Source organism: Hemicordylus capensis, chromosome 1 (genome assembly GCF_027244095.1).
Source record: "Hemicordylus capensis ecotype Gifberg chromosome 1, rHemCap1.1.pri, whole genome shotgun sequence".
NCBI lineage: Eukaryota > Metazoa > Chordata > Lepidosauria > Squamata > Cordylidae > Hemicordylus > Hemicordylus capensis.
This window is the reverse complement of record NC_069657.1, coordinates 210,768,094-210,781,701: the sequence shown is the minus strand read 5'-3', so window position 1 is coordinate 210,781,701 and position 13,608 is coordinate 210,768,094. Positions and strand designations below refer to the sequence as shown.

At 41.9% G+C, this 13,608-nt stretch overlaps 1 protein-coding gene across 4 annotated transcripts; it reads right to left on the bottom strand.

Moving 5' to 3' along the window:
- Positions 1-266: 266 nt before the first annotated feature.
- ASNSD1 (asparagine synthetase domain containing 1) lies at positions 267-13,117 on the bottom strand. Of its 4 annotated transcripts, none has more exons than XM_053284892.1 (7): positions 13,012-13,117; positions 8,368-8,531; positions 7,784-7,837; positions 5,547-5,622; positions 3,177-4,709; positions 2,203-2,384; positions 267-898 (listed from the first exon to the last, which is right to left on the bottom strand). In XM_053284892.1, the coding sequence occupies exons 5-7, from the start codon at positions 4,614-4,616 to the stop codon at positions 649-651; spliced, it is 1,872 nt and encodes a 623-aa protein (XP_053140867.1). In that variant the 5' UTR covers positions 4,617-4,709; positions 5,547-5,622; positions 7,784-7,837; positions 8,368-8,531; positions 13,012-13,117; the 3' UTR covers positions 267-648. The 4 variants fall into 4 exon arrangements, with proteins under 4 accessions (XP_053140867.1, XP_053140865.1, XP_053140866.1 ...); XM_053284890.1 differs by lacking the exon at positions 13,012-13,117 and adding an exon at positions 9,085-9,575; XM_053284891.1 differs by lacking the exon at positions 13,012-13,117 and adding an exon at positions 9,136-9,575.
- Positions 13,118-13,608: the final 491 nt, after the last annotated feature.

The following is a 13,608-nucleotide window of genomic DNA, read 5'->3' as shown; positions in this document are numbered from 1 at the left end:
TACTCAAATTTCTTTTAGCAATGTTGTACTGCTGTGAGGAAGTAACACACAGATACAGGAAATGTGAGAAGATTTGTGCAGGATTATGAAGAACAAAACTGGAAACAGCTGAATATTCGCCAGGACATCCCCTTAAGTATTAATGAGTAGAAATTATGGATTTGATATATGCAATTGGTAGCATTCTACAGGAAGACAAGCTCTGTGGTCTTAATAAATGTATTTCTTAGTAAGAAAAACTTCGTACTTCTGAATGCAAACAAACATCAATTTAATAGTCCTTTATTTAAAATAAAAATGTAAATTACATGTTAAGAATAGACAAATTATGAGACATAACCCCCTCTATTCAATTTCATTTCAATGACACATCTTGCAGAAGATACTAATCCAGCTGGTTTGCCATGACTTAATCCTACTAAGATTAATGGAAACTGTAACCAGCTTCTATCTCCCTTGCTGTTACTGAGGTACTGCAATCGAATCCTATAAAGGCTTATTCAAAAGAAAGCCCCACTGATCCCAATGGGATTTACTCCTCACCAAGTGCACAGAACCCCAAACTTAATTGTAACTAAAATTTCTTGGATTGTGTCCATTGGGAAATTAACATTTAAAAGGCAGTCTTGAACCCTGTATAGAGCTACTCTATGAAACTAACTGGAGCCTTGTGCATTTGTCAGATGCTTTTTCATTGCTGTTCTCCATTTTTGCAATCCTGGAACCAAACTGCATGGCCCTCTTTGGCAGAACAGAAGAGGCTGTCAGGCCAAGTTCGGCAGCTGCCAGGCGCAGAAGCAATTTCTCCCCAAGGCCTCGAGGTAAAGTCAAGTCTGCTTTTGCCCAGACAGGAAGAGAATTCAGAAAAGATACCACCTCTTCATCAAGAAATGGAAATCTAAAGAGTAGAATGACATAAGTGGTTATTTTATTTAAAGTTAAATATGAACATCAAGGGTTTTTTCTTTTCTTTTTTAAAGAAATTTTTCAGTGAATCTCATTCTGCTGTTGATTTGTGCCTTTATACTGCTACTGTCTGCCTTCTTTTTCCTGTTTTTGTTGTATTTTTATGGAATTGTAATTTTAAACTGTGATTGGCAAAAGCCCTCAAGTGGGGTACAAAAAGCTGTCTATAAATGCAAATTAATAAAATTGACTGTTTTTTGACAGTTACAGGAAAGTCTGGCTGAGATATAATGCTAAATCATGGTTTAGCGCTATGTGAATGAACCTAAGGAAACTGCAGACTCGCCCAATTCCCTTTCCCCTCCTCTCTGGGAGAGAAAGAAAGTGAAAGCTTCTGTTTTACTTTAAGGATAAATGACAACTCCTCATTACATCGGAACTCAGGGAGCCCCAATTTAACTCCCTTTAGAACAAGCTAGGAAGAAACCATGATTTGATATGTGAGCTTGTTCTAACTAACCTCAATTTCCCAAGTGTATATGCAACACAGAATTGCAATTTGTTTTAAATTGAAAGCAGAAGGGTCAATTCTCCTCCTCTTATGCTAAAGAGAAAGGGGTGGTGTGGGGTGGGGAGGAGAATGCAAGCCCACAGCTCCCTTAGGACTGGACTGTGGCTTAGCATCACATCTGAACTGGTTCCAAGAGTTAATCCAAATGTTTTCCAGAACTGTAAAAATAATGTTTAACATATACATATGTCTATTAAAACATATCATTGCACAGCTATAAATTGATATTATTTCAATAAGATTTAGAAGACTTAGATAAGCCCAAGGACCTGAGCGTGTTCTTCCAATTTAAAACACAGTTTTCTATGTGGCATGGGGAGTGGGAGCCTGCTGTTCAAGAAACAACCCAAAGCCTTTGAAACTATGTAGAATTTGTTGTGTAGTTCTATAGATCCATCAAAAATTGTATAATTATTTGCACCAAGAAAGAAAGAAAAATATCCAGAATGACTGCCATAAGCTCTGTTCTGGTGGCAGCTTCAGATATTGTATAAAACTGCCCAGAGAGAGTGTACCTTAGTGAAGTTATCATGGCTGGAAGTATTCTCAGTAAAGTGTTCTTTTCAAATTACATTTCTTAAAAGAACAGCTCCCCAAATAAGCCTCCAAAATATGAAGGTGCATACCACACTCACATCTGTTTAAAGGTCATGTAATATCAAAAGGAAAAGGGTTGAACATAAAGCTTCATCCGAGACAAAAGCCTTGCCAGTTTGCCAGCTTACCTAGCTTCTTTGCCATGATCTCCAATAACTCTATCATCTCGGCCAAGATTTCTAGAAGAAATACGGCCCAGTTCCATTCTTAGTTCTTCAATCAAACACTTTAAACCATATTTCTTAAAGCAAATGCGGTGTCTGGAATAGCCCCCAAGCTGCTCATCTGCTCCGATTCCTGTAAGTATGACCTAAAGTGGAATACAAAGAATTGTCAGCTATTTAACCATTTATATCCAACTTCCCAAATATTATTCAAAGCAGTTACCAGGTCTCAATGCAGAAGTACTTTATATTTAAAATCACTTTAGAAAATCTACTTACATATACATCCAAAATAACACACATTAAGATTGTGTACCTGCAAGTAACATTTGTATAGATGTCCAGTTCTGTCCCAGTGAAGAAGTGGGAATAGGAGCAGAGTTTGGCAGAGACATTAATCAGATTAAGTGAAAGAGCCACATTGTGTGTGTTCCAAAAAGAACAATGTGGTGAGATGTCTCTTTCTGCTTAATATGTTTGTTAAGAGGGATGATTTCTCCCTATCAATAAACCCACTGCAAAGGATCTATGGCTGCAATCCAAAGCAGTAGATCTGACATAAGAGAAGGAACTGCACGCACAGTTGGTGCCTCCTTTGGTTTCTCTGCAACAGCTTCTACTGCCAAAGGAGGCTCCAACAGCTGTAGGGTCTTCACTACCTTGAATATTAATTCTTCTTGCAGCCAGAATTCATACAGCATCATCCTTCAGCCTGTACATGCAGTGTGATCCCAAGCATGTTTTCTCAGAAGCAAAACCAACACTAACAGGGCTTACTTCCAGGAAAGAGGATACAAGATTTCAGGCTCAGTTACACAGTTATTATGACTACAAAGTATAGGATTTTAAAATATATAAAAACCACCAACTATAGAATTCCAACAGCATTATGGTTTTGTTTAAAGTAATTTGTCACAAGTCAATAAACAGTTTCATACTTTAGCTGGACTTTGATAGTGTCTTCTGTCTCCCTGGTTGGTAATCAGACCTTCTCCTCTGGAAGCAAACCACACAGCACAACCAATACTATCATCCAATACAGTGTCCAGTGGATAAACTAAGTGGCGTATGCGTTGCTGTCTCATTGCTTTTAAATCCTCAAGTGTAACATTGATTTCCACAAAATTCCAAGATCTTGAAGGATTAATTGTTTTTAGTTCTTCCAATCCTGCCCTGCCTGTGATTCTGTCAGGCACATCAAAGCATGACAGAGACATATCAGTGTCACTAAAACATTTCTGAGTAGGTGGCAATATTTTCTTCTCTTTGCTGAATTTCCTAGTGGAACTATTTTGTCTAGCTTTGTCTGTAATCTGGAAAGCCACATTGAGAAGATCAATGGGTTCTTCCAGAGGCACATGTCTATCAGCAAGAGTAGCCAAAAGAATGGAATCAATGCCACCAGAAAAAAGTATTGCAACACAGGGTTTCTGCAAAGCTGCCACCTCTTCTTTTAGTTCATCAGCATCTCTAACCAGACATAATATTCGCCTCTTTACTGCTGTACTCAAGACATCAATAAACTGGTGAACTAATTCCTTTTTGCAGTGTTCTGTGAGAAATATCTGAAGATCTTCAACAGCAGGTACACCATTGGTAAAAACAAAGGAGTGGGACTTCTCTGGCACTTCAGGGATCTCCTCATTTAAAGGAACTACGGGTGCTTCCAATGAGTGGGATTCATTCACTTCAAGCGACACATAAGTTGGCAAATCTTTTGAAATCCGATTTAGGACTTCTTCAAATGCATTCTCTCTAGAAGAACATTTCCAAGGATGCAATGTTAAAGTCACAGCTTCAGATGTAGCACAAACCCGGAGATCAATTTTGAAAATTCCAGATGCCGGCACTTCATGCCATTGATTATCAGTTTCAGAAACAGCACTTACAGAAGAAAGAACGAGAACCTTGTTGAGCTCCTTATTAAATTGCCACAGTAAACTGCGACGACCAAAATAGTCCCTACCAAACCACAAGTAGTGTCTGGATGCCTGATAAAAAATAAAAGACCATGGACCCCGAACAGAAGATAGCACTGACAAAATGTCTGATTCATTACTGCTTGAGCAAAGCTGGTGAAAAATAACTTGCGTGTCATTCTCTTCAGACTCTAAAGGAATTCCATTGAAGATTTCTCCATTCCAGAGAAGCACATTCCCACTCACAGGATCTTCCACAGGCTGTGGAGTCATTGGCCCTCTTAAGTGAAGTACGTGGCCAGAAAATAAGCATTGGTATGAAGGATGGAGCAAAGTTTTTACTAACTGTTGGCTGCTGTTAGGGCCTCTTCTTTTAAGATTACACAGGATATTCTCTTTCAAGAGACAACCTTCAGTGGGATGAGCAGACAAACTGACCACACAGCAAATGCCACACATTGCAAACTAATATTTGAGTAAGCTATTTCTTGATTTTGGCTTTCTCTGCATTCTCCATTTCCTCACGTGCCTTCTTCAATTCATCTAGTGAGTCTGTACACATAGTTAAAAAAAAGAAAAATTAAGTTTTAACACATGGAAGACAGCAAAACAAATTGTTAGTAAAAGTATTTTAAGCAGCTCACATCTGTGCATTCTAGCCTAGTCATTTCATTAACACACAGTGAGCCCTTTCTCACAATCAGGGATAAAGGCTTGGTGGAGGGAGGCAGGGAAGGCTGTACAAACTTACCTTCCCCGCAGTTGCTCACTGGGTGGGCTGACTGCCTGCCCAGACGATCGCTGGCAGCCGCCAGCAGCACGGAGGGTCAGGGGACGAGATGCGTCGTCCTGGCCCTTGGAATTCCCCATAATGCACCACACAAGTGTGCAGTGCATTATGACTGCACAGGCGGGTTTGCTACTGCCACAGCGCCGCCAGCAACTGCAGCTTCACAAGTGCAGGCAATAGCGAGCTTGGCTGCCTTATTCCACTCTTGGATGCACAGGTAAACAGCCTCACTAAATGATAAATTGGCTTGTTCTAACTGTAATTAACAAACCACAGTTCCTTGAGTTCATAAACAAAGTGAAACAGCACTTCTTAAAGTGAAAGCCTCCTCTTGTGCCTCCGAGAGGAGAAGGGGGGGGGGGTGAGCTGTCTTTGGATCATCTATGTATTGCTAAACCCTGGTTTAGCATTGTAACTGAAACAGGTCACAGCGAACAGTACTGTTTTGTGCTATTTAATACCAGTATCAACAACTACAGAATATTTTATATGAACATAGGAACTTTAATTTGTTTTCCAAAAGTACCAGCTTTAAAATCAGATAAACACATCCAGTACATACACAGAAAAATCAAACAGAACATGTCTTATTAACATACTTTTGCAGTCAGATAACATTTGGATCCTGTCTGCTAGAAAGAAAATGTTGCTGTTGGGCTGCTGCCTGTAAACCTTCTGAAAAACAAGATGAAACAAACTGTAACTCCCTACAAAAAAGGCTGAGACAATAATAATATGAAAGATAAAAAAATAAGAACACAATAGTAAGAAACTTGAAAAAGAACCCTGTAATAACAGACACTTCCAGTGTTCCCTTTAAAGCATGTGCACGCTCACAAGTTTTTTTGATATCTGCTCAGTTAATTTTAGATCCCTCTCAGATTGAATCAGGGAGGCCCCACTCTGAATGCATGCGCGCACACCCTGCTTTGATACTGCCACCCAAAACAAAACTCATTCTGCACACAGTTGGGGGGGAAAAATGAGGAAACACTGACAGGTTCTTATTCCTGAATTCTAACCCCCCACTGCCACCCTGTTCTTAAACGCTGCTAAAACAGGATATCTGGCTGTACCTGAACTTAAAGTTCCTGTAAAATATGGGAAATGAATTCTTCATCAATCAGAATGCATCTTACTTCCCTTTCTCCCACTTTGGAGCTTTTCTCACAATCAATGAGAAGGGCTCCAGGACGGTCTGTGGGGAGAGTGCGTTACATTCGCCCTCCCTGGAGATGAGCAGCTGTTCCTCCTTGGGCAGGCAGATCGCCTGCTCAGACAAGCATCAGATCCTGCTGGTAGCTCCAGAGGTCGGGGTGCAGGGAAGTGCCACCGTGCATCACCCCGCCCCCCAGAGCTCCAATAACGTGAGTGCACGGTACATTATTGGGATAACCCGTCCCCACCCGAGTGTGCCAGCCGTGGCTGACACATGATTGTGTCTTGCAGCCACAGAAGCTTGCTCTCTTAACCCCGTTTTGAGGGGTGGCTTCACAGGCAGGTTTGCCGCTGGGATTGGGCCCGATCCTGGTGGTTCACATGCGCATACAACATTGGGCTGGGCTTCCTTAGTCCATTTTTGCATGTGTGTGTGTGAATAGCCTCTTTGTCTTGCTCGATTATAAGATTGGATTATCTGGATTTCTGTCCAGCACATACAAAAATAGATCCTTGAGCTGCTTTATAAACTATAACAAGTAAAATATATCCTGATATGCTTCAGATAATGCTTTTTTGCTCTACTGAATTCTGTGAGTTATTACTATGCTATGCCCACTCTTGTAGTCTGTTCTTCTCGCTAAAGTACAGCCTGAGAGTCATTGCTGCAGAGTGCCTGAGGTCAGGCTCACAACGCTGCAGCACAAGAGCAGCACCCTTTAAATCGCGGTTCTGACAGAACAGACTAGGAGACTACACACTGGCCGAGAGCCAATTCACAGAAATGATAACAGAGGATGAGTGCATGGTTTAAATCGTATCTTTTCCTGCTTTGGGAGTTCCATTGAGATTTCGACTGTGCATCTTTCTGGAGGGAGATGTGTGTGCAGCTAATAATGCAGGTCCAGCATCACTGCACAAGACTCCAATCAAATGAAGTTGAGCCACTTGTGCATCCTCTCACCATGCTTCTATATATGTGAAGACTTAATCATGTCTGTATCACCAAGTGAATGGATGCACTTTCTTGCAGCTAGATTCTACAAGAAACCCTGCGGGCAAAGAAGGGTGCTGAATGAGATGCCACAACTGCTGCATCAGTGTGATATTACACACAGAGACTTTACAAGTACGCTTCAGATGTCATACTTGTGCAGCATGTTGGGCTGGTACTGAGCCATGGGCAATGGCCACCATCACCAGATTTGGGTGGTGGCATTGAGCAATGCTGTAACAATAATGACTCTGGCAGAGTGGTGTGATGGTACTGGACTAGGGACGAATCACCTAAGCAGTATCAAAAAGGCATCCAGCCCCAATCAGCAAGTTCATCCCAATCCTATCCATCTAGTTTGTTGCTGTTATCTTTCAGAAAGAGATGGCAAATAACAAGGTGCACAGCTACGTCACCCCAATCTAATATGAATGTGTATTGTAGTATTTTATTTTGTATGGAATTTTAGTTAAATTGTTTTCCTTATTGTTGTTAGCCATCTTGTGCTGCAGTTACAGGAAACACAAGAGAGAAATCCATCAATAAATGAAATCTACTCTGTATATGGCCGTCGTGCAACGATCTGGACATCACTGTATCTTCTATTTATCCACTTATAATTCCCTGCATTCCTTCACCTATTTTCAGTAATAATCCTTCAAAAGCAACTTTGTAGGCACTCACCCGGTTCTTCTTCAACTTGGAAAGTTCATCAAGTACAACATTTTGCTCTTTAATCTGCAAGATGGGGGTGGGGGACACACGGCAACTCAGTTACATCAAAATGCAAAGGTCCCACCTACTAAACCTAGTTCATGGTTTTACACAAATACATCGATGATGGTTTTATCCCAAATGGTTTTGAAAGACAGACAAAGACATGCAGAATACAATGAAGTTATGGTCTTCTTTTAATAGCAGCAGTGAGGAGGAGCCACATGGCTGGATGCAGCAGTATATTGATAAAGATATCTAGTATTCTGCTTTGCAGGTGTGTCTGTGTTGCAGAACAACAACCCTATTCTCCTACAAATGGTGAAAGTAATCTATAAGATCAACAAGGAGGACTTGGATAACAAATGGCCAGCATCATTAGGTCAACTCCCACCTCCAAGTTTTTCTCTCCTTTTCTCTCCCTACAGCAGACGACACTATTTGCCTGAAGACTGCACACCAGAAATAATACAGAAGCAGCAGCTGTTTCATCACTTTCCTTCTCTCAGAACAAATTTATTTGCAAGTTTCACACAACTCTCTTTCCCACTGACCTTTCTGCTCAGTTCCTCTTCATCCCACAGGTCCACCCTATCTCCCTCCGGTCGCTGTGGTGCCTGGCTTGACATTTGCTTCAAGTCACCCTCCTGCTAAACTGGACCAAACCACCCTGTGCTTTCTCCCCCCAATGCCAGATGTCTGCAATCAGTCACTCCTCCTTCAACAGATAAAAGGCACATGTTAAAATTAGCCATGATTGTTAGGAGATCAAGAAGTTAATGCAATTCCTAGAAAGTCACCCCCTCCCCCGCACAAGTACTGCGGGAAGGTTGTGAGAAGGCTCCAAAATAAATAGTGCGTACACACACCACTATATTAAATAACAAGCTTTACACGGTTTGGGGAGGAGGGCTTTTTTGGGTCTGTTTTAGAATCGGATGAGCTTTAGATCTGTTTACGCAGATTTACCCAGTTAGATCTGTGGCAATCGACTTTACCTTTAATTGCACTACTATTGTTCCCAGAAAGCAAAATAAGGAAATGTAACACTTGGCGTATCTAGGGTTTCCCCTCATCTCACTCTAAGACGCTGGGACACTTCCCGATCCCTCCACCTACAACATTCCCACGTGAATGATTTTCCATCCCTATAAAGTCCAAAGCGGCCATCCAAAACACACTCCCTGGGAAGGCAGCACCCCATCAAACACCGTGGATTTACTTCCGAGTAAACATTCATTAGGACTGGGCTGGCAAGAGCAGTTTCTTACATCACAACGGCAACAGCGGCCGCTCGGCTTTCCCACCCGTTACATGCATACCCTTTTCCACACCAGTAGCTACTCCTTCTGCTTCCGCACTCCCACAAGTCTGCCTATCACGTGCTCCCTTCCTCGGCTCGGAAGAAGGCAGGGGCGTCCTCGGAGTGACAAATGTGGATTCTGATTGGATTACGGTATGACGAACACGCTCTGGGTCCAATTAGATCAAAGTATTAGAAGATCAGCAAGAGGCAAGAAAAGGTGGTACAATATGGAAGCGGGACCATAGGCGACGGTGCTTCCCGTGATTGGCAAAACAGAGCCACCAATCCAAAAACAGGTCGCACAAAATCGGGAGGCAGGCATCAGCTTTCAAGACAAGCAGTCGTGACGTAAAGCTGGGGAAAGACACTAATAATGCCACTTGAGATAATATTATTTGTTTCCTCATTTCTTTGCAGATTTATTTCTCCTTCCCCTATTAATGCTTTAGCAATTTTTTTTTGAAAAATAAGGAACATTTGAAAGAAAAATAATCATACGTATTGGCCCGCTCAACGCCAACATATAAGCATGATATATACTGTATAAGCAAGAGGCTAACTCTTGATAAAATTTACAATTGTAAATTTGTTAAAAATAAAGTAAGTGAAAATCTAATTATTATATTTTTTATTTTAAAAAATACCATATTGAAAATTAGACATACACGCAAAATATTAGAAAACTTGGACCAGCCACATTTTCTCAATAATTGTGACTAGTGCAATAATGAATCCTATGTAGATAGCACCAATTTCCACTTTTGCTACTGTGCACCGTCCTACATTTCACTGTAGTCACTGCGGCTACAACTGCCGATTTAAAGTCGCCTTAATTTTAATTGTTGGTTAACGGCCCTGAGCTATTTTTAACCTGAAGGGCAGGTTAGAAATATAATTAAGCAAGCAATTAACAATAGGGTTATTCAGTACTTTGCTTTACATATGCAAAGTCAATAAAGATCTGAGAACTGGTGCACTCTCTGGTAACCTCTAGGCTTGACTACTGCAATGTGCTCTATGTGGGCCTTGTGGGGTGGCCTTTGTATGTGGTTCGTAAACTTCTGTTGGTCCAAAATGTGGCAGCTAGATTGGTCTCTGATGTTTCTCAGTGAGACTATATTATGCTTGTTTTAAAGCAATTTCATTGGCTACCAATAGGTTTCTGGGCAAAATACAAAGTGTTGGTAATTACATTTAAAGCCCTAAATGGCTTAGGACCAAGATACCCGGGAGATCATCTTCTTCTGCATGATCCCCTCTGCACATTAAGGTCATTGAGAGAGGTCCATCTCCAGATGCTGCCAGCTCATCTGGCGGTGACGTGGGATTCTGGTCACTCCAGGGCTCTGGAATGTGCTCCCTATAGCCGTTTGTGATTCAACATCTTTGATTGATTGATTAAGTGCCGTCAAGTTGGTATCGACTATTAGTGACCATATAGATAGATTCTCTCCAGGATGATCTGTCTTCAACTTGGCCTTTAAGGTCTCTCAGTGGTGCATTAATTGCTGTCGTAATCCAGTCCATCCACCTTGCTGCTGGTTGTCTTCTTCTTCTCTTGCCTTCAACTTTTCGCGGCTTTATGGACATCTCAAGGGATTTGGATCTTCGCATAATGTGTCCAAGTAGGATAGTTTGAGCCTGGTCATTTGTGCCTCAGGTGAAAATCATGGATTGATTTGTTCTATGATCCATTTGTTTGTTTTCCTGGCTGTCCATAGTATCCTCAAAAGTCTTCTCCAACACCAAAGTTCAAAAGAGTCAATGCTTTTTCTATCTTGTTTCTTCAAAGTCCAGCTTTCGCATCCATAGAGTGTCATGGGAAAAACCATGGTCTGAACGATTCTAATCTTTATAGGTGTAGACACGTCATGGCATCTAAATATCCTTTCCAAGGCCTTCATTGCAATCCTACCAAGTGCTTGTCTATGGTGTACTTCTTAACTGCTGGATCTTTTATTGTTGATGGTCGCTCCTAAAAGCTATCCACCACTTCAATGTCTTCATTGTCAATTCTGAGGCTGGTTGCTGTACTGTTGTCATTAGTTTAGTTTAGTCAACAACTTAACCCACCTTTAAAAGAGCCCTTAAGACACATCTTTTTAGCCTGTCTTTTAGTAATCTGTGAATGTTTTATATTGTTGTTTTAATGGTTGTTTTATTTTGCTTTTATTGTATTTACTTTTGTGAACCACCTAGAGCCTTCAGAGTCAGGCAGTATATATATTAAATGAATGAATGAATAATATAGCCAAGAAATTAGAAAAGTTGTTAATCTACTATTATAGGACATTACAAAACTACTTCACCCTGCCCCAGGGTGAATGGATAGTAGCACAAAACCTCCAGAGAGAACTCTATTGGCTTGGAATAAAGAGCTCGATGAAGTGATTCACCCTAATCAATGGAGAGAAAGCTATTATATAATTAATCAAGTAACACACTTGATGTAAAGGTACAATGTATACAATTAAAAATTGGGCTTATATTGGACACCTCTGTGATCGGCAAATAGAAAACTAATTGACTCATCAGCATGCTGTAAATGCTCTATATTGAATGCTCATTATATGGTATGTAAATTCTATTCATTTAGGGAAAAGGTCCTTGGATATATCAGTCTGACATTAAACATGTTGATAGACTTCAAGTTTAAACACTTCGTTCTTGGATACTTATCCATGGTATGGCCACTATCAGTCTCTGGATCCTAAAGGCTGCTGCTGTTGGTATGTATGTACACATAAGCCCATTCACACAGCACCTTTTCTATTTTTGCTCCTGATCATATGCATTACTGAGTATTTATCTATGTCAAATCATACCTCTCATGAAAATGGGTGCCAGATTTCAAGATCACTTGAAATGAATGAGTATCCATCAGGTGCAATCTAATTAACAAACATAGCCGCTATATATTGACTGAGACTATTGGCTTCAGGAAGTGCCCCTCCGCCCCCCCGCCAGCTTTGCTACTGGAGGTGCTAGGGGTTTTATCTACCTAGGATCCTCAGGACTTCACTGCACTTTAGTTGTCAGAGAGTCCACAGGAGGAGGACCAGGATGGAACATATGCAATGAATCTTAAGAGACAACATATGGCATGCATCAAAAAGGAAGCACCTTATCTGCAGAAGGGAGCAAGATTGTGCAGTAGCTTTGAATGAATGTGAGGGTGATTATTATGAATATTTATATACCGCTTTTCAACCAAAGTCCCCAAAGCAGTGTACATAGATATAAACAAACAAACAAAATGGCTCCCTGTCCCCCAAGGGGCTCACAATATAAAAAAGAAATATAATCTAAGATTATATAATCTGATATAATCTAATTATATAATTAGATCTAATTCAAGGTGTTTGGTGTTACTGGCAAAAGAAGTGGATGTTTTATTTTGTTGTTTTTTGCATAGGCTTAGTTCTCACTGAGGTGGTAAACCTGTGTTGGAGTCACTGAACCGCTTTCGGGTCTGCAAGTGAAGGCTCACAGGATGGAATGCACCTTCATTATTGATTGATTGATTCATTATTCATTCGATTTCTATACCGCCCTTCCAAAAATGGCTCAGGGTGGTTTACACAGAGAAATAACAAATAAATAAGACTAGCCGACCACGCACAGAGCATCTGTGCGCTCTTTGGGACCGGCGGTTACCTCTCCCCCCCCCACCTTCTGCCCCAGTCTCCGCTTGCTGACCATGGCCAGCCGGTGCTGGGCCCAACCGCCTCTCCTCCCTACCACCAGTTCTGCCCCCCCTTTCTTTCCCCCCTCCTGGGCCTTGCCTCCACGGCCAGGCTGCGCCCACCGCCACCGCTTGCCTCCGCAGCCAGGCCAGGCCCGCCGCTTGCCTCCACGGCTGGGCTGGGCTTGCCTCCGTGGCCTGTCTCACCTCCGCCTGCCTCCACGGCCGGGCCTGGCCATCGCCGTCTCTGGTCTCCGTGGCCGGGCCCTCTGCCGCTGCGGCGACCAATCCTCCTGGGTGCGCCTCAGCCAATCAGGCGCCTCCGCTGCCCAGCCAATCAGCTGGGCTCCGGGATGCACATTCCAAGGCACACCCAGGAGAATTAAATATATAGATGGATCCCTGTCCCCAAAGGGCTCACAATCTAAAAAGAAACATAAGACAGACACCAGCAACAGTCACTGGAGGTACTGTGCTGGCGGTGCATAGGGCCAGTTACTCTCCCCCTGCTAACTAAAGAGAATCACCACGTTAAACGGTGCCTCTTTGCCAAGTTAGCAGGGGTTAAACAACAATTAAACAACAATGAAATTTCACATACAGAAAACAAGCATGTCAGAGAAAAGGCTAAGCTAGAACCCTTCTCCTTGTCATGCTAGTTTTCTATGTGGAGAGAGGCTTTTGCATGTGAAAAAGCATACAAGCTTCCCCACCACTTGCAATCCAGGTGCAGCTTTACCTCCTCAGTGAGAACTAGAGTTATTAGTATACACCCAAGACTGAATCTAAGGAGTTCACTAGAGG